The sequence below is a fragment of the Colossoma macropomum genome, unplaced genomic scaffold (genome assembly GCF_904425465.1).
Source record: "Colossoma macropomum unplaced genomic scaffold, Colossoma_macropomum, whole genome shotgun sequence".
NCBI classification, from domain to species: Eukaryota; Metazoa; Chordata; class Actinopteri; order Characiformes; family Serrasalmidae; genus Colossoma; species Colossoma macropomum.
In genome coordinates this window covers 20,705,533-20,731,059 of record NW_023494801.1, presented here as the reverse complement: position 1 = coordinate 20,731,059, position 25,527 = coordinate 20,705,533, and the positions used below count along the sequence as shown (strand labels likewise).

Here is a 25,527-nt window from a genome sequence, read left to right as displayed (position 1 = left end):
TTCATTTTCAGAGTCAGCTACTTACAGGAGTGCAGACGAGAGGTTTGTTCAAATTCTTCCCAAAATTAATATTTTATGGTGTTTTTTCTGTTTTTTAAGATCATCATATATAAGGGAACTGTGCATTATCATTTGCAGAAAAACATTTTAAATTGTTGCAGAGGTTGTATTTCTTTTCGCTTAAAAAATCAATATTATATACATTTTAGTCAGGAGTGCACAGACTTTTGCCTACGACTCTTCTGGCCTTTTGGTTGAATAAAGTCATTGCCAATGTCCTATAAAGCTTATCCAGCCTAGAAAAGAATGCATTTGTGGACGGAGCATGAACAGGCCAATTTCACCTAGGCTCTTAAAAAACAAGGAGTTCTTTGGAGCGATGCCACAGAAGAACAGCTTCTGATTCCCTACAGAACCTTTGGTAAAACTTTACTTGAACCTTGCTAACTAACATCGATATAAACTTTATGTCAATTACTTTAAAGAGTGTTATTATTTTTAAGAGTGTTGGTAAAAAATGTGCTGAAGTTATGAAGTTGTGAAAATGAGCTTTGAATAGTGCAATAAACCCGTTCTTCTGACTCCTGTTGGTCTCAGTAGCTCCAACATGGACCCGTAAACTTCACACACACACACACACACACACACACACACACACACACACACACACACACGCGTGCTTCCAAACAAAACCATTCAGTCACTTCTCTCAGGATCCCTTTATAAAGTTCAGACCCAGTCATCTATCACATGCTGTTTAACTCAGGCCAGACAGTCATGCAACTTATTATTTCTCTTTTTTTCCACTTGAATAAAATGTACTGATTATCTTTTTCTGAGCCCATAGAGAGTGTCAGAAGCACCTAGGTTGCCAGTTCCAGGTCTGCTGCTGCCGTCTCTACTGTTACGGAGTGCAGAGATGGCTGCTTGGGCTGACTGAAAAGGCCCAGATGTTCCACAGACCATTACAGTGAGAATCAGGAATGCCGTGCTGGAGCAATGCTGTTACATCAAACGCTTCTCTACTGGAGCCGAGCCTGCAACTGGGACCACTGCCGGGAAAGATATGACTGCTCCTTCCGAACCACCTCTGTGACTCAAGTCCGCTCGCTGGAAGATGGGTGAGGCCGGGCAGATGACTTGGCTGGGGCTGCCTTTGAGTCAGTTGACCAATCCAAATCTCTGGAATCTGACCCTGTGGTTTCTGGTCTCGTGGACTTTGGATCTATATTTTGTGATGTTCACTGAACTGCTGAATGTCACCATGTCCTATTTGCACGTTTACCCGCTTTGGAAGGCTCGTCGGTTGTTTCTCTAAAACGTTGGATTTTTATTTGAATTTCAGTTTCTGCTAAAACCTGCATCTTTTCTGGAAGTTCAGAGAAGGTGCTGCATTTGATTGTTGGGAGAATCACTCAATTCTCGATTCACTCTGGTTCGTCTATCATTTGAGTGAGGTGTAGTTTTTTTTGGCATGTAATCAAGCTAATATTAGGTTTGTAGGAAATTGGTTGCCTTTTCCAACTAAAACATAGTATTATTAGCTACAAAAACATAGTCATGGTATTTTAAACTAGATTGAATTAAACTGAATGGGATTTGCCAGTGCTCTGTATCGCTAGCCTAAGGGGGCAATGGTTCCAATGAAAGAGCACATTTGGGGCGGGGCATGAATAGGTCAATTAAATGTTATTGCCCTGGGATATAGAGGTTTACTACAGTTTTAAAACAACAAAATGGCAACTCTGTTATTCTGCAAAAAAAAGGTTAATTAAAATTTTCTAGAGCTACAGCAACAACAAAACATGAAAAGCAGTGATGACTAACACATAACATTACAATGATTTGATTTCCATCAGCATGTTAACAATTTCTAAACCTCTCCTTGAGAAAGTGCAGTATTTACAATTACCATACACTACCAGCTTCAGCTGGAATGCTTAAGTGAAAAATTTAATTTTAAGTCAGAATCTGATACCGCCTGCTCTCTCTCTCTCTCTGTCCAGTTATGGAGGCGGGAGCAGGTTGAGGGATGGCTTTTGGGGCTTAGGATACTGATATAAGAGCAACTCCGGACATGTTTCCTCATTGTAAACCACACAGCTGGATTAATCCAGGGCTCGGATATCACTGAGCAGAGGAACTCACGCTCACCACACTAAATCAGGTATTTGACTGTAGCTTTTCAGAGGTCAAAATACATTTAGCCTGTCGTTCTGTCAACTTCTTGTCAAATCACACGTGCATTGAGGTCATTGCGAGCATATGTAGGTGTAAATTAGATTAAATAGAGATATCTTCATGATAAATCTGATCAATCTGTTGTCATCATAGTGCATGCACTGCCACTAGGCAATGCACCCAGATTTAAGCACTAATGATAAAATATGATACTGGTACATTGCACTGCAGTGAAATCCAGATCTCTGATCACAAATCCCTAAACTCCAACTCCTCCTCACTTTGTTTTGTCAGAGGAAACCCAGCATGAAGGCTGTTTTCTTTCTTGAAATGTCTGGAACATATGTTAATACTGGGCAGTCGGACTGAACTCTCAGGCTTACAAGCCTAGCTGGGTCCATTCATACCAGTATAGTGTCTGAGTTAACTGCATATCAAAGGATTACACAACTGCAATGACATCATTGTTGTTTTGCTGAGGAAGATGAGGATGAGGAGGGCTCTGGCTGTGTTGTGGCTGGTCTCACTATGTGCCGCTCAGAGGAAGAAGTGGACTCAGGAGACATTGGAGCTCAGAGGTAATGCTTTTCATTATGCCATTAACAGTTCGGCGCAGCTGTTGTGGACAGTGTGCAGAAATGACATAATTCTGGAGTGTTTTCTTTTTTTGTGCTCTGCATCACTGCTGTAAAAAGGTTTTTGCTAAAATATCAGTTTTCTGAGGTCCCTTTGACTGTTTTGTTCTTAGCTGAAGACCAAAATAGCAATATTCCTAGCTTACTAATCAATATCACATCAATAGCTTTATTTTCATTGCCAGATCAGTTATACACAAAGTAAAGGCACACTCATGTACCAGTTGTCATATTGGGGTGGAAATGGGTCCATATTGAAAATATAATCAGGTGTAATGTTGTACATTGTGTTTATACAAAATATCATTACATTTTTCTTGTACCCCCCCTTTATGAACACTTATATTTGTGAGGGTTTCTGTACCAAAAAATCAGGTATAATTTATATATATATATATATATATATATATATATATATATATATATATACATTAACTTCAACATCACAAAAACGTTGTACCGCCACAGTGTAAAGGGTGTCATGTTGTTCCAATAATACAAATATATGTGGTTTTGTCTTAACCTAAAATAATAATCAATAAAAACTGTTAATCATAAAAAAAACCTCAAAAAGACTTACTTTCTGTCACAAAGTCATTTTTTCTTTGCTAGTCCTTGAACCCCAGTTTGTGACTGAGAATAAGCTTGGCATAATTGGTTGAATGGTCAATAACTAGGCAACTAAGATCTGTTCAATCCTTTCAGATAAAACAAATGGCAAAAGCTGCTCGAACATGACCCAAGTGCTGGACAACTGGAAATATGCTATTGTGCACCAGGTGAAGGATCTGTTAGTCAACGACCATGCTTCAGTCTTACCAGAATATGTGAGGTAAGTGAACAGCTGTACAAAACCCATATTTATAATTTGTAAAGGAGAAAAAGCACTGAGATGCCTAGTTGATTAGTAAGTTGTAAATGTTTCATTAAAGAAGACAGAAAAGCTGTGTTTTTCTATGAGTCAGCTGCTAATTGTGTTTATCCGGTGAAATCAGTGTTGATGTTCTACAGGTTTTTGTGGTTCAATGAAGTCATTTTGGAAGATTGTTTTACCATGGGCAGTAACTTGTGACCGGTTTGGGCCCTTAAATTTGAGCCATGCTCCATGCAGAAAAATACTTGGAAAGTGTGTTTATGTTCTGTTAAAATCATAATAAACTATGAATTATGAGCATATACTACCTAACATGCATGTATATGTGTTATATATAGCTAGCCATGTTGTATTCACACAAGCAGTATTTATTTAGGCTAATGTTGGCATTTTTTGTCCCTGACTACACAAAGATTGTGCCGTGACTCAACTCGGGCAAGAGCTGCTTACATCAGACCTGGCAGACTTAACTGTAAAAACTCTCACTTCTTGGATTTCACTTCTCTCACTGTTGATGTGTGCAGGATTAAGCCTCTGTCTGATGCGGTGGGGGATCTTTACAAGCAATTTAACACATTGAAGGAGAACCTGGCAAAGCTTACCAATGAATTTGACAAGGTGGAGGGCTTCGTGGATGAGCTTCAGGCAGGAAAAGTGCCTAGAACTTCAATGTGGATGCCCCCTCGGCGGCCAGTTATGAGAGCCACAACTAAGACGCCTGTGAAGGCGTCTGTGAGAGCTTCCAACACAGGCCAGTGGATTCGGAGGGCAAGAGCCAGAAGAGGCCCTGGTACTTAGTGGACAAAGGCATTTCAAAGGAGTTTTGAGCTATCAAATGAAAATCTAATGGGAATATGAATCATTATTGGAATACTTCACCCAAAATGCCAATAATGCATCAATGCTACTAGATCAGGGTTGTATACTCTTACCTGCAAAGGGCCAGTGTGGCTGCAGGTTTTCATTCCAGTTGAAATTAATCAATTGGTCCCAGTCTGCAAACAATTGATCATGTGCACTCCTGCTTTATTGGAATGAATCTTGCAGACAAGATTGGACACCCCTGTTCTGGATGGTCAGTATCATATGTAGCTTTAGTATTTTTGGGTGATGTATTTTTTAATGTTAAAATGCAGGGAGGTCAATAAAGCTTTGCTTACAGTATCTTTTTAGAGAAAATTATCTACCAAATCAGCAGGGCTGACAACACTTGCTTATATAAAATTATATGACGGGCACTTTTTGCAATATTTACAATGAGATTTATATGAATTGAGGTCTATGCATCAAATAAGACTGTTTATTGGAGAACACATTTAGATTCTTTGTAAGTAGTGACTCTAATATAATGGGTTCATTTATGTCTTTTAAGTGTTTTGAGGTCATGATAAAGGTATAATTATATGGACGAGATAAGTCATTTATGTATTAAAATGACTTATTGCATAGTTTAACAGGCACTCTGTGGTCTCACTGCTTTGGAGGGGATATTTCCACATTCAGATGCACTAAATAAATAAACTTAAGACTGAATTGAATGTAAATGGTTATGAGAGAATATCCAGAGCATGTAAAGTAGACTTGATTAATCTTACTATAATGGCAATGTTATATGCACAGCCATGAGACTATAAAGTACATTTTTAACAGAATAGCTGCATTGTTAACTTTCTGTATTTGGACACATTCTCTTAACCCAAGGTTATGTAGGATTTTCAATGGGAAATGACCAATAATAGCATAATTTACTCCAGGTGTTGGGTTTATTTATTGTCAGGCCCTATTTATAGAGCCACATGAGTGAACGTGCAACATTTTTAGACAATAAGACACAGATGTTTGTGCACTTTTAATGAAGGATGGGAGGACTAGCTGTAGGAGACTGGGATTAGACAATCGAACATCATTTATCAAGTTTTGCTATTTTATTCCAGCAGCCAGAGGATTTGCTGCTAAGTGGTGTCATAAACAACACCCATCCAGCGATCCAGATGAATAAAAAAAGTCACAAAGTTGGTTGCTCCTCCTTTAAAACATCCTCCTCTATCACAGCCCTTTCCATTGGCCTAGAGGCAGAAAGTTCATTGACTTCATCATGTGTACATTAGGCATCTGTGCAGCTTATGTAATGCAGTTCCTACTGTTGCCCAGTGGTATATTTGCCAAAAAGTCAGATGACTGTTAATCAGTACCCTGCCTGTGGACTTCTCACAGTGTTCTCAAAGCAAAAGGCCCATGTTTGAATGTGTTTTGGTGTTTCACCCATTTAGGGGGATACAGCAGTTGAGAGGGTTGTTAAATAAAGGCACTGAGGCTTCAAACAGGCATCAAAAATTCAATATTTCTGGTAAGTTTTTGCACTTGTCTGTGCTGCAGGACTGTCCAGATCAGGGACATGTCTAGATACTGTTGACCATCAAGGACTGTCTAATAAAAATTGTCTTCACTAGCACATCTGCAAATTAAACAACTGGCTTATACTTCTGGCAGACATGGCATAAAGATCCAAAGCACTTTGACATGGATCAGCTATAGTGTCTACCAAAATTTGTATCCAGTCCAGCTAAGACTGTGATTTGGTAAGCAGGAATTTGAGCACTATAACATGCGATGAACAGGCTTTGTAAAATTAATCTTCAATGTATGCCTGGTATCCATGATGTGGATTCTCTTTTACATATTTTTTAATATACCAGCAAGAGATTGTAGCTTTTAATTGTTCTTCTGCCACAAAGTCCAGTGCAGCCTGTAGGGTCAGAAAATAGATGCTGTTATGCTCATTCTTGCTATTTAAGGGAAATTCTATCTATTTTTTTATTTCTATTATTCATTCAGATTGATTTGATGTGAAATGATTATTTCCAGAGAATCTTACCAACTATTTCTTCACAGTGGTGGTGACAGGAACCAGGGGCCGCAATGTCTACTATGCCCATGGCCGTTTTATTTTCGTTCCAAAATAACCACACAAGTTTTCTTGAGTTTTATATGTAATGATCATGGTAAAATATAGGTGAAGTTGGGGGAACAAGTTTTTTTTAGTACGTGTTTGCTTTACAACACCATCCATGTACCTCCGCACTGTAAAAAAAAAAACCGGAGTCTGTAAGTTTCTCTACAAAGAACCATTTCACATGAAACCGCTCTGAATGACTTTGTTCACATTGCAACAACGAAATTATGCAAAATCTTTTGAAAAATCGGTAGAATTCCCCTTTATGCAAAGATTTTGAAAAGATGGTGGAATTCCCCTTTAAGACAGGCAAACCTGCCGGATAAAGGAGAAGTAGTCTGGTTAATAATCAAGGTTTACCAAGGTTAAAAACACTTTACCTTTGCGAGCTGTGCGGCTACACCTTTCCCTCTGAAGGACTCTGGGACCACCGTGGACAGTAGCTGAACGTGCCGGTCAGTCCTGTAAGAGTACTTCAGCACCGCGCTGTCCTCTGGACCTGCTGAGGATTAAGACGGAGTGAAAAGAGAAACACGGCCATTTTACTTCACAGCATACCCGTCCCCAAGATATGCGAGGACAGGGCATTAACTGGCGGAAAGCTCTCTGCTCCGCTCTCCTCACCTCCGCCGCCCAACCGGACAACGAAGCAGCGCTGCTGTCTGTCGTGAATGACGCGATGAGCTTCAGTACTTAAACCACAAAATGGAGACTCGCTCAGTTTCACTGCTGTGAGTCTCTGAGCTCGTCTAAGGTTACAGAGGCAGTTTCGAGACAGCATTATGTGCACAGCGCCACAGTTCTGCCGTAAGAGTCCGTTTCTATTACCCTCCGAGACTACGAGAGGTCTTCCTCTCTGTTCAGGTGGGAGGTCAGTGTAGTGGACCCTGTAAATTCAGCAGAGTAACAGCAGGGGGCGCACTAACTCCACAAACTCTCTTGTCTGTTTACTTGTTTTGTTACGTACCTGTTTTATTATTGAATTATTTTAATTATATTCGTACAAGCTAAATAAATTAAAAAATACACAGTGATAATGATAAATAATAATTAATATAAATAGCTATATAAATATAAATAAGAAATGCTAAACAAAAATATAAATAATAAAGAGTAATTATTAACCCATACAAAAAAGTCAATTGTATTTATCAAATACATTAAAAAAAAAGAATAAAAGTGGCCAGAATTATTTTTATTTAAATTTGTTTTAGCGTTTGGAATACATTTTATAATGAAACAGTGTATTTGAATCGTATCTCACATATTAAAAAAAATACATGCCCATGTATTTATTCTCCATGTGGGTAATCATTTACAATTATATAAATAACACTTAAAGTGCCAAGATATAACAAAAGAGGTATGTGTTACCACTGATTTTTATATATATATCGTCCCATCGCGATGCGGACGTGAACGATTCTGAATCGATTCACAAATGTCAAAAATGCATACATACATACATCTTCTAAACCGCTTATCCTTCTGGGTCGCGGTGGGGTGCTGGAGCCTATCCCAGCTGTCATTGGGCGGAAGGCAGGATACACCCTGGACAGGTCGCCAGTCTATCGCAGGGCATGTCAAAAATAGATTTTCTAAATATTTAATTTATAATGTAATGTTGACGGAACGCAAAAGGCAGAACTTGGAAGTGGGTAAGCACAGCGCCCAGACAGTCTGTGGCGGCACATAACAAAAACACAACTGGATGAGTGAGAAATCCGACCGGCTCCCTCTGCATTAAAAGCCAGGTTAGATCAGGAGTCACAATACAAATGATAAGAGCCATTTTGACCTTTCAACAAAAATCAAACCAGCTTGGGAGCCGCAACATTTAATGTCCAGTATGTCTCAGTATGTGTTGATGTCCTAGTATAGGCTAAACAGTATAAACGAGAGCGCAGATTTACTTCGCTCTGCTTTAAGCTTCAGCTATAGCCGCTTTCCTCCCATCTCCGCCAGAAAACTTTCCCTCAGAAGTAGATCAGTTACAAGTCTCTCAACGTTCGACTGTTTTACGAGGCTTAAGTCGCTTCTTATTCTCCAGCTTCATGTTCGAATTTACCCATTCCACCTTAAAATCTGACTGAGGCGCCGAATGTAAATGCGGCACCATTTAAGGTGGAACGGGAGAATTCGAAAGAGAAGCTGACTTCAGCTTCGCCACTTTTTTTAGTGTTTGAAAGTCTCGTTGCAGATTTAACGTACCAGGAAACCAACTGCGCTGCTTATAAATGCGAATAACGCATCGCTGCTATGTGACCTGCAGTTTGTACGCCGGTTCTCAGTCATTGCGAAACAGGGCTTTCGCGCTATGTTTCATAGAATAGCTGTAACATGTGCTGCGTGGACATCCATTACCACTGGATCTTATTTCACCGTAACTGCGCATTTTATCGCAGATGAGTGGCAGCAGCTTCTCGTGCTCCAAACGAGAGCACTGAATGAGAGCCTTCTAGTTCACTTGCCACATCACTTCCATTTGTTTTATTAAAAAAAAGATATTGGAAGTAAATTCATTATGGATCATTACAAATACTTTGCTTTAAAAGTACCAAGTCACTTTAAATAACAATAACACCGAGTCACTTAGTCACTTTAAAATGTATATTGTCTCTACATTCTGTATATATCGTGTGTATATTTTGTGTATATTTAATATATTTCAGTTGGTTTTTCTTGTATTTTTATTTTTACTTATTTATTTTCTGTAGAGTGATTATCTGAGCCTCACCACAATGTCCTGACATGTTGTGCAAGTGACAAATAAACTTGAACTCGAAACTTCAGCTCACACAGTGAGAAAATATAGATGCTATATAGAAAAAAAAGATGCATCGAGATGCATCGATAATCTTTTATAATCGCATCGCAGCCCTCTGAATCGTAATCGAATCGAATCGTGAGGTGCCTAGAGATTCCCACCCCTAATATATATATATATACAGATATTTATTGTGTTCAAGTATTATATGATTTATTGAAACTAACTCTATCAAGCTCTTGTCATCTGACTGCAACTGAAACAGCAGAAGAACTTTGACCCAAACTATAAGACAGTCGTATTTATAACACATTTGACCATTTTATTGAAGCACACTTACACCCACCAAATAAATTAATAAGTAATGTAATTATTTCTAAATAATGAATTAATTAATTGAAAGTAAGTAAACACTTTAATAAGTGAACATTACTGTCAGAAGATCAAAATGAACACAAAGTTTTTTGCACCCATCATATTAAAACTGTGAAATAAATCAGCAAAATATTGTATGCATGCTTCCTGCAATCTCGAGATTTATGGCTGCTATAATTCCTGCAAAACACCAGATTTCACTCTGCTCTCTGTTTTTAAATAATGCTCCAAATCTTCTATTTTTTTTGGCACAGTCTGAAAGAAGCCAAGATGCTTCATCTACCCATCACTGGATCAAACTAGCTCACTACCTATCTTAAATAAACAACTCTCTCTCTCCCCCTCTCTCTCTCTATACCCTTATAATAATTTTTACACTATTACATCATTTCATTCTTTTAAATAAGTATTTTAACTGTACTATAAACTTTATTTGCCCTCAACGTGTGAATTACATGTGAACATTTGCTAATGGGCTAATGTAAAAACATTAGTGCAGTGTTTAGTGGCACTAGCACCTCATGATATTGAATTTTTTGTTTGTGTTCACTCCCTCACTCTGACTGGTCCTCGCCCGTATCTCGTGGAATTTTGGGTAATAGGCCGCTGCTGAGTCCGCATTCGTGCAGTGAGGGTTCATAGAGGGCGCTAGCGAGCCCCCCTTTGAAAGGCATAATGAGAAATGGGACATCTTACCGTCTCCAACCCTGATCCTGGAGAGCTACCTTCCTGCACAGGTTAGTGCCAAACTGTATCCAGTTAGCAGCTCTGCCCCTTACTGAACTCTAATACATCTGATCCAGCCAATCAGGGACTTGGGAAGAGGTTGACTAGCTGGAGCAGATGTGGCAAATCGTGGTTGGCACTAAGCTCTGCAGGACCAGGATTGGAGACCACTGTCTTACAGCCTTGTTGTCCTTGCATGCAAGCGCAGTTGTGGCCTTTTGCAGTGTCTCTGACAGTTTCCACTAATACAAGGCCAGGCTCGTATCTCTTTGAATGGGGAGAGACCGATAAATCCGAAACTAAAACCCACATCAGTTTCAAACACATATTTGAAATCAGTGATCAAATCTGACAAAAACAGCATAAATAGTAATTTGTACCATTTGACTCAAATAGCTAGCACACAAAAAATGTGATTTTAGCATGTTTTGTTTACTGCGCATGTGCAAATCTCCGCAAGTGGTTTGGCTCATTAACAGACGAGACTGTGTAAACAGACACCATGTTAAGTTTTACAAGCTTTACAGTGTGTTTCCCACAGTGCCCGCTCTCCTTTTTTATAACATCAGTACATGAGTAGTTTCTGACCACTGCAAAGTAGCAGTGGACAGACCAATACTGAAGTATCAATATTTCCAGTCCTAATGATTTCTTGTTAGAACTGATCCTCGCATGAAAGCATCAGTGGCAGTTTTTTAACAGTAAGTTAATTAGAATATTTTCTTTTATGAAATTGTGTGAAAAAGTGCAATAAAGAGGCTGCTGCAAATAGCTGTGAGGGTCAGCCACTTTTACTTCCGCCTTCTTCCTCTTTTAAAGGTCCTCACTCTGGTCCGCCCCTCCGATGCTGCTCAGGTTCCACCGAGTTCTATGGTTGTTACGGTGTTGTGAACGACTTCGCGACTGGCCAATCAGCGAACAGTTCGTATGAGCCACTAGCCAATCGTAGCGCAGGAGGCGGGGTTTATGGAATACAGGGATAGAGAATTAATGAAGATTTTTACTTTATGAATGTTGTTTTAAACTTGTAGGATAAAAATAACGCCAAAGCTCAGACTGGCCCCATTTTCACACTCATTTCAGTGTGAAGGCCCCTGCAGTCCAGGTGGTGGCGCTAATTTTGGTTCTCCAACCACAGCAAAGTGGAGAAGAAGACCTCCTCCTGCTCAGCAGTCCCGTCTGTGCTGCTGACACAGTGATGTTGTCCGTTAAGAAACAGAAGCTGCTCCATTAAAAGTAGGGACCTGTTCAGTATCTTCACTTTATTAACATTGTTTTATTAACCGTTAGAGAAATAGTTGGAGAGATGTTTTTTTATTTTTGTTTTTTTTTTTTAAATGCTTGCGACGAAAATTAGCCAACAGAGAACAAGCCTTCGTCCAGACAGGAGCAACATTAGCTAGCTTTCAGCTCCTAGGCCCGTGTTTTTATTTCGTTATATTGTTTATATTATGGAGTTGTAATATAACTCTGTAATTATAGAGTAGAGCAATTTGTTAATGCCGTGTTTAGTATTTACGCAATGTGCTCTCAAAGACGTGCTTAATGTATATATATCTATTGTAGTTATGTTATCTAGTGGAGATTTAAAGTGCGATTTTGTGCCTGTTTGGTCCCAAAGTCTCAGCCTGTGTGCTCTTCTGTCCCTTAGTGAGCTAATCGAGTTCTTCATTTTCATGTTACACTGTACAGAGAATTTGTGCGCACATGAAACTGACCAATATTCTGTAGTCTATATGAAAACGTGCAAGAAGAGATCATGGATGTGCAGCTATGAACATCATATGTGCACATTTGGTGGTACAAGAATAGCAGGAGGATCCTATGTAATAAAGCAGTTTTTGGCTTTTACTAAAGAAGCGCAGCAGTGGCCAGAACGCAGGTTCCCAGTCCTGGTCCTGAAGCGCCCCCTCCAAAGTCCAGCACATTTTCATGTGTTTCCATGGTCTAACATGTTCACTTTAAATCAAGAAGAACTAAGTAGTTAAATTGGCTTATTATTATGCTTATGTGCAGTGTTTTGGGGCTGGCACAGGCCAAAGCTTTTAACACTGTCCTTTCTAGGCTTATTTATTCTTTTTTTCAGCTGCACTGTGTAAGATGTTTCTGTTAAAATTGAAAACTAGCTTTACTGAGTGAGGAGAAAAAAACACATTAAAATATGGTGTGCCCTATGTTTTGACTGAGTTCTCTTTAAATACTCTTTCAGTGTGCTCGCACTCATAAGATTCATCTGCTCGGGGAAGGGGTCCAAAGCACAACCAACATTTCAAAACGTTCTACAAAATTTACATAGTCCAGTTTCAAATGTTTTACCTACTCCCTTTTTATTTAAACGTCATAGAGCAGCATGGCTTAATGCTAATGTATAGTGTGAACTTGTTAGCTATTATAGAGTAATTAAAAAGTTACTACCAGTAAGAACTGAATAAAACGTATTTGTATATAGTTCTTCAGACACAGATTGAGGTATTTGGGGACTCCCTTTTTTTTTTTCTTACCATGAATTGGATAACTTTCACCCATTTCCGTAAAGGCCCACAGCAGAAATGTTCAAAACTGTACAGTTCCGTGATCCCCTACAACAATGAAGTAGATTCACAATTGATGTTTTATTATTAATTTTTAAATGTATCTGAAACTAACTGAGGGCGGCACGGTGGCGCAGTGGGTAGCACTGTCGCCTCACAACAAGGGCCTGGGATCAATTCCTGGGCCGGGTGACCGGCCTATGTGGGGTTTGCGTGTTCTCCCTGTGTCTGCATGGGTTTCCTTCAGGTTCTCCATTTTTCTCCCACAGTCCAAAGACATGCAGTCAATTGGACACGCTAGACTGCAACTAGGTGTGAATGTGTGAGTGACTGTGTGTGTGAATGTGTATGTCTGTCTGTCTGCCATGCGATGGACTGGCGACCTGTCAAGGGTGTTTCCTGTCTTCCGCCCAGTGACAGCTGGGATAGGCTCCAGCTCCCCCCCCCCGTGACCCAAAGGGATAAGCGGTTTAGATGATGTATGTGTGTGTGTGTGTGTGTGTGTGTGTGTGAGAAACTATCTGAGCATTGTCTATACAAGGCACAGTCCCCAATCATCTTATCATACTGTTGTTGTTGCCACTGAGTTTTGAATATATCTTTTCTATCTTTCTTTCTCCTCCAGAGATGAATGACGTCCTGCTGCAAGCCATCTTCTGCTCCTAGCGTCCACCTTCCTGCACAGGTTAAATCTCCAGAAACACACCAAGAGTTGCCACCATGAACACCCTGCTGGAACCTGGAGAGATTAAATGTGAGGATATAGCGTCCACAGGTAGCTCCAGTCCTCAGCAGACACCTTCTGTTCCTCCCTACCTTGACACTTTTGTCAGAGAAACACAGAAAAATACAGTCAAAGAGAGAACTCACCACTGTTTGGAGTGTGGTAAGAGTTTTACTCTACAGAATCATCTCCAAAGACACCAGCGCGTTCACACCGGAGAGAAGCCGTTTGACTGTCCCGAATGCGGAAGGAGCTTCAGAGATAAAGGCAATCTGAAGATACACCAGCGCATTCACACAGGAGAGAAGCCCTATTCCTGCTCGGAGTGTGGACGGACCTTTAGAGAGAAGGGTACCCTCAAAAAACACCAGCGCATTCACACTGGAGAGAAACCGTATTACTGCTCAGATTGTGGGAAGAGCTTTAATCAGCTCAGTAGTCTCCAAACTCACCAGCGCATTCACACGGGAGAGAAGCCATATGACTGCCCGGAGTGCGGCAAGAGTTTTAACGTACTGAGTCATCTCAAAACGCATCAGAACATTCACACAGGAGAGAAACCGTTTTGCTGTTTAGACTGCGGGAAGAGTTTTAATCGACAGAGTCATCTCCAGCTACACCAACGCATTCACACAGGAGAGAAACCGTATTACTGCTCTGAGTGTGGCAAGAGCTTCAGGCATTCAAACACGTTCAAGACACACAAATGCATTAACAGGGACTCAGAAACTCCTGACACAAGTTTGTCGGATCAAAATGCCGATATTTATTATCAGGTTGTTTTAGTTTGATATGAATAATGCTGTTTGAATTTTTGCAATTTAAACAGCTTTGCTAATAGAATCAGTTAAAAGCTGATCCCACAGATTTGTCAAAATGTCTGCATAATGTTATAATTCATGGTGGTTTGATGTGGAATGCACCGCACAGTCAGAACTGTCCACAGTGGTGGTGATAGGAACCAGATGTCTGAAGCATTTAAAGCCTGGAAAAGCTACTTCACAGACAGCTGTTATAGTAAGAGGTTACAAATATGCTGCCTGATGCCTGAGACATTTTAGTTTTGAGAAGGTTTGGGCCTAAAATGTATTTTTATGAGCCATTAATGGAGGACAGGTACATGCAGAGTACTCGAAAAAATTTAACATATTCACCAATATTTTAACATTATGCACAGAACATATAAACTGTGTAGGTCCACTGTTTGTTTCGTAAAATAAATACAATGGTTATAATTTGCTGTGTAGACATGCGACCCCTGGTTCCTATCACCACCAGTATAAAGAAATTGAAGTCTACAATGCACCATTTCATTTCAGACCGCTCTGAATGAGTTTGTTTACTTCTCAACAATTGAATTAAGCAGAAATATTAAAGAAATCTATACAAGTACTGTAATAAAAAGGCTGTCTTTTTGTTCTGTGGTTTGTATACCTCCATCATTGTGTAATTATTATGTATGTATTGATTATGTGATTAGGAACTGTACAACGTATTTTCCATGAATCGTTATCAAGACATCGGTCTTGGCAATGCTGACTTTGCATGTTCCATTCAACTATTTGAACGTAGTCTGGGAGTTTCTTATTCCTATGATTGACAGCAGGGAGCAGTAGAGAGAAGCTGTTCCCTCTAACCAACACTAGTCCTTTTTTGTCATGTTAATTATTTAAGGCATCATAAAATGCTCTAAATAAATAAGTCTGAGAAGGACAATTTGGTATCATGGACTCTTTTTGTAAGCAAACATTTTATCTAATATATTGAATATTATTGTACTTTTTTATGCTGTGTTATGTTGGGTGATGCTTGAGTGGGTTCAGAGAGTGGGGTGTGCTACAAGTTAACTGCACATGTTTCTCTAGGTAAGTTCCAGTGCTTGTTTTATTGATGTGATCAGAAACCAAACATGAACAGATACAGTAATTATTGTTTTGGGAAAATGAAGAAAATACCAACTATTGATTTTTAAAGTGACTCCATTTGCCCCTTGGTTGATCTCCAGTAGTCACTAATAATTAGCAGCCTCAAAAACAGAATGCCTTTTCAGTCTGCTGGCTGCAAAGCCAGACAACAACACTAGCATAAACAAAATTAACCTTCAACAAGATCCTAGTGCTTATATACCAGACGTGAACCACACCACTATCAGAATATTTACAAAATAATAATTAATACTGTTACATGTCTCGCTGTGGATGAGCATGGATCCTTTCAGCTTGTAGAAGAAGAAGCCATAGACATACATATATTCCACATACATCTGTGGAAGGTGCTTGCATTGGAAAGCCCCAATTCCCAAAGGTGCTAAGGTAAGTTTACACCTTTTATTTTATAAAAGCTTCGGGGGTGGTGTTCAGTGCTGTCCTGGTGACAAGACAGGTCTCTGTCTTCATCACATGTAGGCAGAAGCAAAACTTCACAATAAGTGTGCTATCAGGGAAGATAGTGAGGATCACCCCATGGCATTTTAAATCCATTAAAATAATCCCTCTAAACTTAGAATATTAAGTTTTGATCTTATTCCAGATGCATGCAGGAAAGAAACAGAAAGTTAACCAAAGAGAGACTTTGGGATTTATAAATTGAAAACAATTATTCTTCCTGGACATCTTGATTTTAGCCCATAAAGCGTGCCATGGATAATTTTTCTCAGTGTTATATTTAATGTACCCTGGATGAATGTTTCATCTGGGTTCGACCAGAGGAGGATGGGTTCCTCCCTTGAGCCCTGGTTCCTCTCGAGGTTTCTTCCTCTTTCTCCAAGGGAGTTTTTCCTTGCCACCGTCACCTCTGGCTTGTTCATGGGGGGCTTGGACCCGGATTCAGTTACTTACGTCTAACATGGACTCCTTTTTTATTTTCTCTTATTTTCTTTTTTTTTCTTCTTTTGATCCTTCCATAAACTGCTTTTCTGTAAAGCTCCTTTGAAACAACACTAGTTGTAAAAAGTGCTATACAAATAAATGTTATTGTTGTTGTAATGTTTATTATTTTAGTTGTAATTTTTAGAATGTAATTTCATGTTTAGCTAACTGAATGTTACACATATGTACAAATTTACGACTAGTTTATGTATGAATGGGTTTTAAGCTTATGACAGTACAAAATGAATCCCAAACCATTTGTATCATTCAAAATGAAAATCATTTGATAAACTGTGATAAACTGATTATATATCAATGAAAATGATTAATAATTGCCGTTAAGGATACACAGCAGAAATGAAAATATTGGGTTCTTCTACTTTGAGATAGATTTAATAGGTAGCGGTGCTAGTACTGTTTTCTTTCTCCTCCAGAGGGCAGTATAATTTAGTACAGCGCTGTTCGCAACTTGCATCATTCTAAAATTAAAATTACATGTTTTTGCTTTGGTGGATCTTTTGGTTTACTCTGATTTAACTTGATGTGTCCAGAGTTCATGCATCTTTTCTGGGGTTTTTTTGAGGCAAGTTTTGGCCAAATGTACCACCTAGCTCTGTTTGCAGTAGTCTGTTGGCAGTTTTATTCTCTAGGTGAAAGCAGCTGTAATTCACAAATATAACATATTTAACTTTACTGTACATTTCTGTACAATCTTTTTTCTGTACAGAATCACATTTAACAAATTCAGTCAACAAATTGGCCTTAGAAAGCCTCAGGATTATAAGAGTATGAGCCAATGTAAACTGAATAGCCATATTTGCTAACCTGCTATTTTACTTTTTAATCTAAATTCACAGGATATCTTAGTTTGAAAAAGATAATCTGACATGATTTACCCTGTCCACTGAGTCAGTGTACTTAACTTAGGATATCAGCACATAATTGTGTTAAAAATCAGCATGGACAGATGTTTAGATTTGGCCAATAATTCAAACCAATATTTTATATCTTTATTATACTTTGGAAGAGCAGAATGTTTAGATGACATTGGACTACATTTTTATTTATATTCCTTTATAAAAATAATTCCCCTGTAATTATAATCCACTTAGATTTTGATGTATCGACATCAGCAGATACATGTGAAAAATATCGGCATCTGCCCACAGTTCCCATTTCAGTCCTTACCTACCAAACCTCCAAACCATTCTGACAAATACAGTTTGTTCTCATGTAGGCTGCATCTCAAGTAATACTGTTTTCCCTCACTGTACATGCTCCATAGCTGCAGTGCTCCTCACTCCGGCCGCCATTACAGCAAAGAAGAAGTTGGGGAAGATGGACCTTGCGTAGATAGCTGCTTTGGAGATGGAGTGCGCCATGATGATTTCATTCTTCTTGCTGCTCAAAGTTTTCAGAAGCTCACCGGCCATCTCCTCCGGTGAAACGCCATGAGGTTTCTGTCTGGTGAGGACTGCATTTTCAAAGAGACGACTCATGAGCATCCAGGGGTCACACAAAGCTGAAGTAGGAAGTTAGCTGCATGAGTTGATGGTGAGGTGGACGTACCTGACAAGATGGAATTTGTTGTGGGGGTTTGTTTGGCTGAGGGAGCAGCTTTTATAAAAGTGTGACTGAGAGTGCTAACAGATATGCCGTACTCTTGTACTTCAGCTCTCAGACAGTCGAAGAAGGCCTGCACTGCATGTTTAGAGGCAGCATCTGAAACGGAAGAACATCTATGTGACTGGCAGCGGCTATTGTTTTTTCAGGACTCAGAGGATGATTGTAGATTTAGCTCTGTTTTATCAGTTGAAGTCATATACATAAGCTTTAACACAAAGACAAAAGTGATAGCACTCTTTGTTCCTCTAAATATTTGCATTGGTGTTACATTTGCTTTATTGTTAAGGTACACTTTATGTTCAAAAGTCCTATTCTAATTACAAAATTTAGCTACTTTAAGGTGCACCTGCTACTGACATAGGCATACAACTGTGCCCACACAGCTTGTATAATTCTCCATAGAAAAGCACTGGCAGTGGAATGGGCCACACAAGTCATCAGGCCCAATGCTAGTAGGGTATAAAGACCCCCAACGTTGGGCTGTGGAGCAGTGGAGCTGCATTCTCCGGAGTGATGGAGCTCCAGTGACTTTAGGATGGGTTGGAATGGCGTTTGTGATCCAGAAACAATCATCCAACATCAGTACAAATCCAGAGGACAATTAAGTCCTCACAGCAATCTAATCTTCTCAGAAGGTTGTTACTGTAGCAAAAGGACACAAACTTCAAATTAATACCCTTAATTTCAGAAGAAATGTGGGATGAGCAGCTACCAGCACTAAAGGTTTGCAGACAGCTGCTCATAACACATTTCTTCTGAAATTAAGGTTATTAATTGGGAGTTTGTGCCCCCTTTTGCTGCAGTAACATAAGAATTTGATTGCATTCAGCTTAGTTTTAGGCTTAGGCTTAATCTATTTCTGGTAACTATGACCTAGAGTTTTATGCAAAAAAGAAAAAGGCTTTGGACTCATTCAGTGTCTGCCAACATGTAAATAGAGCTATCTCTCAGTGTCTATTAGCTAAACTCACAGGTGGTGCGGAAAGGCACAGTCAGTTTTCCCTGAATGCTGTTGACCAGGATGATGTGGCCAGATCTTCTGGTGATCATAGAGGGTAGAACACCTGCAATTGTAAGGTGTACATTAAAAAGCGTTTTAGAAACGTGTAGCGAAATGACAGGATTGATTTGTGGTTTGCTTGTGGGGCTTCATATTGTACCTTTGGCCAATGTGATTGGTCCAAAGTAGTTGGCATCCATAACCAGCTTGTCCATCTCCAGAGACAGTGTCTGTACCGGCGCCTTCACTTTCATGCTGCTGTTGAAGATGAGCACATCCACACAGCCATAACAGTCCAGCACGTCTGAGACCACATCTGGCATTGACTTCATGTCGCTAAAGTCCAGCTCTACTAACTTGGGTGGGAACGTCTGGAAATATTTCGTTGAACAGATATTGAAATGAATAAGCTTGGAACAAAACTGCAGTGTTGACAAAGACATTCATCCCTCAATGCAGTGTGTGTGGGTGCCAGTCTTGGTCATGTTCATAGGCTTAAATAAACTACAGATCAGTATACAACTACACAGCTTGAACAGTGATGCTCCATTACAGGCATTATAAGATATTATAAAGAGTTTGGGGAAACCTCTATGAAAAAGATCTATAGGAATCTTAATACTACAGGAATTTCAACAAGAGTCCTGCAGTGGTGCTAAATTCAGAGAATTACTGTAGTTTACTCCAGGGTAGTGCAGAAGTGTAGTAAGATTGCCACTTTCCTTCCCCACTGGACAGAAACATGACTACAAAATCTGTCATGCAAATGACATCACTATCTAATGTCCTGCGAAGCAGCAGAAATGCACTAAGACGTGGGATTTGTAGTTTAACTGTATTTCCATCTCCAGTCATATTTCGCAGATAAATGTTCTGCTACGTTGTATTCATAGCTACTGTGCTTGTATGGTCATACAATGACTGTTTCACGAAAGTTTCAGCTTTGAAGTGTTTTTAATCTGTTATCAGAAATGTCCCTAAGGCTTAAGATAGTAATAAGATAAATTCATGCAAAATCATCATTTAGAGGGTACTTTCTATTGGGAGGTGGCTCCAAATCCTAACCCCTAAATTTCTTGTGAAAACCAAACCAAGTTTTTTTTTTTTCATTCAAAAGCATGCAATGACAACATACAATTCCATGCACATGTTGATTTCCAATTAGATATATCCTTTCATACACCTTGTGATCTATATCTCTCCATCTTTTTTATTCTTTAAAAAATCTTTTTTTTTCCCCTTCTTTTTGACATTCTGTAAAAGTAAACAAATAACTATATACATTAAAACCTGAGGAGATGCCTTGGGGTAAAAAAAGGGGGTTAGGTAAGAAGAAAAGGGGGGGGGGCATACAAGTTTTTAATCTTTTGATTTCTTTTAAGGAGATATTGAATGATTTGGATTTATCAAGTCTTTGCATTTTATCAAGACAAAAAAACTTCATTTAAAAAATTGTGTCTCATTTCGAGTCACTGCTGAAACAAAGTTTTAGTCAATAGGTGGAACCTTATTTTAGCTACACCCCTGAATTTTAGAGCAGGAAGTGAGACTGCATCCCTGTCCCTCATGGCCACATGGTGAGCAGTTAAATCCCATTATTTTGAATTAAATGTGTCCCAAAGTCTGAAAATCAGTGTGTAACAATAAGAATTGTTGCTAAGAAACGCATATTTTCTGCAATTATGTTTCAATGAAAAATGATTTTCTATGATTTTTGTAATTTAAAGTGTGTACAACTGTTCAAAGCTGTGATTGATATCATGTTATGGCTAGTGTTCTTGAGTTCTGCTCAAAATTAGCTAAAATTCTCACTACCAGCAGTAACGTTTCGATAGTGTTATGATTGTTTTAGTAGTTACAAAGTTGAATATTTTTAAATTAAAATATAGAGTCACTCAAAGCAAAAGGATTCTAGTCTAAAGTCCAAGTCAGTCCAAAACCCAAACTGTGTTTTCAACTCTGACTTCAGTACGTGTATGTGCATGTTTGTTTTGTGTTGTGTTTGATTGTGCAGTGGGGTTCCTTTGAGTTGTCAGCATCAATGTATTTACTATAATATTGTCTTTTACTTACTAAAGTTGGATCTGATTCATTGGCCAGCTGCTCTGCAAGAGCCTCAAGCTTTTCCCAGTTCTTCCCACAAAGAATCAGCCGCGCTCCCCTCTTGTGGAAGACTTTTGCACACTCTAAAAAGGCCAAGAACAGTAAATGCTACAACAATAATCCATCTGTAATATAGTTGTAGAGAAAATAACAATCTGAAGGAACAATAACTCGGAACAATAGCATACCCTTCCCCAGAGCCGACGCTGAATCTGTTATTAGCACTACTTTGTTTCGCAGTGCGGTTTTGTTCAGCAGCTGGAGGATCAGACTGTACAGATAGAATACCCCTGCTGTGACCACCACCACAGCAGGCACCAGCCAAACCGTGGTCATGCCTGCCTTCTGAAAGAGATTACACAATAACATCTGTACTCTGATACAGCACATCAGTGCTTTTTTAGTGTTTACTGCTTTAAATGCAACAGTTTCTTACCACACTGTCCATGTCCGCAGTGTTAGATCTGTTTAATCATCAGTTCGCAGGAAAAATATTTAGCTGAACTACGTCAGTCTGGAAGAAAATGTCATAAAAAAAGAATAAAGAGAGCAGGAATGTATAAACTCAATTCATAAAAAGTTGGGTAGCAGGTACAATGCAAATAAAAACAGAAAGCAGTAATTTATAAATCTACTTTGGCCTGTATTTGAATTAGTACAAAGACAAGATATTAAAGCAATAAGCCACGAGAAGCTCTGCGTTACTGCGATTTTATCACCGGGAAGGGTGATCTTAAAACTGTGAGTGTTAACTGAATATCAAATATTAACACAATTGTGTGCAATAGTTTCATTTAGTATAAGAAAAAAAAAATCTCACGACTTTGAGCGGCTCATTGTTTTTATAAAATAGCAGCTAACAAAAATATGTTAAAATACACAAAGTTTTAGAAAATTATTCAAGTTTTTATTAATAATAGTCAACTTAAACTAGTATTCCGCCAAGAAATATAGTACCTTTAGAGTATGCTATGGTTGCCAAGCAACCACTGACTGCTGAATGAGAAGAAGAACATTCGGTCTCACTGTACACTCACTGTATACTGCATCATTTCATAAATCTTTTACATTTTTGTTGTTTAACAGTGAACATATCTTACTGTTTAATGCAAAAACATTCACTTTGTAAGTACTTTTTGGTCACAAAATTACCACCGCAGGTCTTATATAGCATCTAATCCAACAAAGCTCCTTTACTCATATTGAGGCTGAATCTCAAACGGCGCCCTTTAGATGTTCTCCCCATGTCTGCGTGGGTTTCCTTCTGGGTTCCCCAGTTTCCTCCCACAGTCCAAAGACATGCAGGTAGGCCGATTGGACACGCTAAATAGCCCTTAACAGGGGAGTGCACTTTATGTCGCAGTGCAAGCTGGGGTTTGTAGTGCAGCACATTGTGAATCAGGGGTCGTATTACAGAAACTTCAAAGTTTTCAGTGTAGATAAATGTCGCGTCATTATGCCACTTATAGTGAACTATGCTGCCTGACACTACACAAAACAGTAGAAACAGACAAATAAAACAGAAGTAAAGACTCCTCTGAGGTTGTCTTAAAGTTAGGACAGAATTTAGGAAATTTTATCTAGTTAGGATGTTTCTGTAACACTGTTTTCTTATCTGGAGTTAATGGATAAGATTATGAATTGAAGAACTGTTGTTCTGTAAGCTTCTGTATTAATTTAAACCCAACTAAAGTTGTCATGATGACTAAACAGATAAGATTTCAGACTCAAGAAGTTTCTGTAATATGGCCCCAGATGTCCAAAGTGTGCCTCTAAAAGCTCTCTCACAGGCAATTATTGCATGAAATGGTTATGAATACCTGAGTAATTTTAGCGCTAGTTTTTACGCCAAAAATATTTTTTTAATCCATTCATGGTGAAGAGGTAAATGCAGGGACAAAACAGTACCCAAAGAAACCTTTTTTATGATTTACTACGGTTTACCATTATCAACATTACATACAAAGTCTTAGAAGACACATGGAGGTTTACTGGGTGTTTTGGATAGTAAATAAAGTGGCTATGTTTGCATTGTAGACATTGTGACTCCTGGTTTCCATCACCACTCTAAAGAAAACTGCATCAGTAAGGTCCTTCACAATGAGCCATTTTACATTTTTTAAACAACTTTGAAAAATCAGTGGGATTCGCCTTTAAATTTTAGTGTGTCTGGAGGCTCCATATCCACAACACCGTGTACAATGTGTGTGTTTATAGAAGAGCTAAATATATTTGCTATCTTTAAATCTATTCCAAATGCAAAGTCCAGTCATGTAAGTTAGATCCAATGAAATGCAATCAAAGACAAGTTTCCATCAGGTAGAACACAAAGAAGCAGATTCATTGCAGTCATGATAAGCCACCTTCCACTTCCCTGCATAAAAAAAGCAATGGAGTCTCATTCCAGTCTAACTTCCAGCAGTACAGTAACATAATCAGTCAACACATGCAGATATATAATGTATCACTCTGTGAGACTTACAAAACGTAGAAGTGTGAGCTTGAGGTGAGGATTTCAGCTAGCTTGTCCTGGGTTAAGGGTAGAAATGCTTGCAATCTTTTCCAGTACCTCTTCCCACAGCTTGGCGCTGGACAGCAGGCACCAGGCAGCGCTCTGAGATTTGAGTGCTTTTAATAGCACACAGCTGAAGCTGTCGTCTGTCATGTAAGTTGTATACATAGCAGCGTTTGAAGCATTATTGCAGGCGGTTAAGTGGCGGCCTATTTCTGGAGCTGTGCTTTAGGTGGGTCAGTGTTTTTTTGAATGTATGGCAGTATTCAGCAAGAACACTCACAGCCAAGACAACAATAATGAGCTACTTTATTAACATAAGACAGAAAAACTGAATTGATGATATTTTCTGTGATCTTTGAACAATACAGTTAAACATGTTTTGTACAACATGTACACAACTGAGCTCTGAGTGTGCAGAAAGGAGCAGTAAATAGGATCAGGTTACCATTTGAAAATAGACTGTTAACACTTTTGCAGACTCCCTGACTTAAACCACCATTTCCATTGCTTATAGTGTCGACATACAGCGTCTGAAGGTTATCTTTCAGGATCATTTAGCTAACCTGAATTAAAATGGCTTTGGCAAAGAGATGTTGGCCCAATTATTTATTCTACATGCATTTTCCAGTGTATTACATAGACAGAGACAGGCAGCTATTCTCTGTATGTAAAAAGTGGTTAGTCAGATCTACTTAAATAATTGACTTCATGTGGTAACATGCAGTTGAACTAGTTTTATTCAGCTTAAAAAACTACATTGATTGAAAGAATCATTCATGCAAAGTATTTATTTAGGTTGAATAAAACTAGTTAATTTATTTGTTACCACATGAAGTCACTTTTTACAGTGTAGAAACTCAGAGATTTTCTAGCCGTTCTGTATTAAAACAGTAAAATGTAAACAAAGTAATTTAGAGTGGTTTGAAGTGAAATGGTGTATTGTAGAGAAACATAATGACTCAGACTACTTGATGATAGTAGTGATAAGGAAGTGATAAAGAGGAAGCCAGGCATCACAATGTTTACATCTCAAATGCAGTACAAACCTACAAGTGTTCTCTATTTTTATATGTAATGTTAATGATGGTGAAATAGTGTATTTTAAAAATAGGTTATAGGCCCAAATATGGTCAAAGCTATTATAAAAGAATGGCTCAGACATCAGACAACGTATTTATTCATAACCACTTCACAAAAAGTCATTACATAACCGACATATATAAAGGTATAATTTGGGCTATCACACTGGCTATTTCACAGCTATGTGTTGGAGCAACTTACTTGCTCACAAACATTAAAATTTCATAGCCTGTATATGTGTGAACAAGCCTTTATCTATACAAACACAACAGCTGGGTTTAGTAGCTTTCCAAAGGTACTATTTTAATATATTGGGTCTACATACAGCCGACATAAAATGAAATGGAATGAACTGTTGTTCCATTTTGTTCTAACCGATTTAAGAATCTTATGTTGGGGTTGGAAAGCAAAAATGGAAACACTGAAATAATGTTTCTGACTGTTTCCTTATTCTGTTTCTGAGCCCTCGTATCAACTAGTTAAAAAGGCTCTGAAAAACTGCTTTGGTAGAGTAAACAGGAGAAATGCTGGACTGGCCAAATTGTAAGATTTAGTCATAAGACTAGTCTA

At 38.8% G+C, this 25,527-nt stretch overlaps 4 protein-coding genes across 5 annotated transcripts; 2 read left to right on the top strand and 2 right to left on the bottom strand.

Annotated features, from left to right (window-relative positions):
• Positions 1-2,035: 2,035 nt before the first annotated feature.
• On the top strand, positions 2,036-5,051 carry si:dkey-282h22.5 (uncharacterized protein LOC107988040 homolog). Its single transcript, XM_036589249.1, has 4 exons — positions 2,036-2,167; positions 2,666-2,759; positions 3,522-3,648; positions 4,215-5,051. The coding sequence occupies exons 2-4, from the start codon at positions 2,666-2,668 to the stop codon at positions 4,486-4,488; spliced, it is 495 nt and encodes a 164-aa protein (XP_036445142.1). The 5' UTR covers positions 2,036-2,167; the 3' UTR covers positions 4,489-5,051.
• Positions 5,052-5,431: 380 nt separating this feature from the next.
• On the bottom strand, positions 5,432-7,518 carry im:6904045 (protein NATD1). 2 transcript variants are annotated; one of them, XM_036589250.1, is made up of 3 exons: positions 7,268-7,518; positions 7,024-7,145; positions 5,432-6,436 (listed from the first exon to the last, which is right to left on the bottom strand). In XM_036589250.1, exons 1-3 carry the CDS (start codon positions 7,422-7,424, stop codon positions 6,320-6,322), a joined length of 396 nt encoding a protein of 131 aa, XP_036445143.1. In that variant the 5' UTR covers positions 7,425-7,518; the 3' UTR covers positions 5,432-6,319. The 2 variants fall into 2 exon arrangements, with proteins under 2 accessions (XP_036445143.1, XP_036445144.1); XM_036589251.1 differs by having other exon boundaries at positions 7,024-7,142.
• Positions 7,519-9,537: 2,019 nt separating this feature from the next.
• Positions 9,538-15,440, top strand: LOC118820911 (gastrula zinc finger protein XlCGF49.1-like). The gene is made up of 2 exons (XM_036589248.1): positions 9,538-11,747; positions 13,668-15,440. The coding sequence occupies exon 2, from the start codon at positions 13,763-13,765 to the stop codon at positions 14,555-14,557; it is 795 nt and encodes a 264-aa protein (XP_036445141.1). The 5' UTR covers positions 9,538-11,747; positions 13,668-13,762; the 3' UTR covers positions 14,558-15,440.
• A 2,181-nt stretch (positions 15,441-17,621) lies between these two features.
• dhrs7ca (dehydrogenase/reductase (SDR family) member 7Ca) lies at positions 17,622-23,982 on the bottom strand. Its single transcript, XM_036589247.1, has 8 exons — positions 23,845-23,982; positions 21,799-21,876; positions 21,551-21,707; positions 21,333-21,445; positions 19,420-19,630; positions 19,231-19,323; positions 18,203-18,355; positions 17,622-18,107 (listed from the first exon to the last, which is right to left on the bottom strand). Exons 2-8 carry the CDS (start codon positions 21,808-21,810, stop codon positions 17,899-17,901), a joined length of 948 nt encoding a protein of 315 aa, XP_036445140.1. The 5' UTR covers positions 21,811-21,876; positions 23,845-23,982; the 3' UTR covers positions 17,622-17,898.
• Between the last annotated feature and the right edge of the window lie 1,545 nt (positions 23,983-25,527).

What these genes read in the sequence shown, in the direction of transcription:
- LOC118820911 (XM_036589248.1), top strand. Translation starts at nt 13,763, where the DNA reads ATGAACACCCTGCTGGAACCTGGAGAGATTAAATGTGAGGATATAGCG.
- si:dkey-282h22.5 (XM_036589249.1), top strand. Translation starts at nt 2,666, where the DNA reads ATGAGGATGAGGAGGGCTCTGGCTGTGTTGTGGCTGGTCTCACTATGT. An exon ending in GGAGACATTGGAGCTCAGAG is followed by an intron (nt 2,760 to 3,521) that starts GTAATGCTTTTC and finishes CAATCCTTTCAG; the next exon opens with ATAAAACAAATGGCAAAAGC. An exon ending in GTCTTACCAGAATATGTGAG is followed by an intron (nt 3,649 to 4,214) that starts GTAAGTGAACAG and finishes TGATGTGTGCAG; the next exon opens with GATTAAGCCTCTGTCTGATG.
- dhrs7ca (XM_036589247.1), bottom strand. An exon ending in ACCAATCACATTGGCCAAAG is followed by an intron (nt 19,324 to 19,419) that starts GTACAATATGAA and finishes TTACAATTGCAG; the next exon opens with GTGTTCTACCCTCTATGATC. An exon ending in AACAAATTCCATCTTGTCAG is followed by an intron (nt 18,108 to 18,202) that starts GTACGTCCACCT and finishes TTGAAAATGCAG; the next exon opens with TCCTCACCAGACAGAAACCT.
- im:6904045 (XM_036589250.1), bottom strand. Translation starts at nt 7,424, where the DNA reads ATGCTGTCTCGAAACTGCCTCTGTAACCTTAGACGAGCTCAGAGACTC. An exon ending in TGTCCGGTTGGGCGGCGGAG is followed by an intron (nt 7,146 to 7,267) that starts GTGAGGAGAGCG and finishes CTTAATCCTCAG; the next exon opens with CAGGTCCAGAGGACAGCGCG. An exon ending in TAGCCGCACAGCTCGCAAAG is followed by an intron (nt 6,437 to 7,023) that starts GTAAAGTGTTTT and finishes CTGACCCTACAG; the next exon opens with GCTGCACTGGACTTTGTGGC.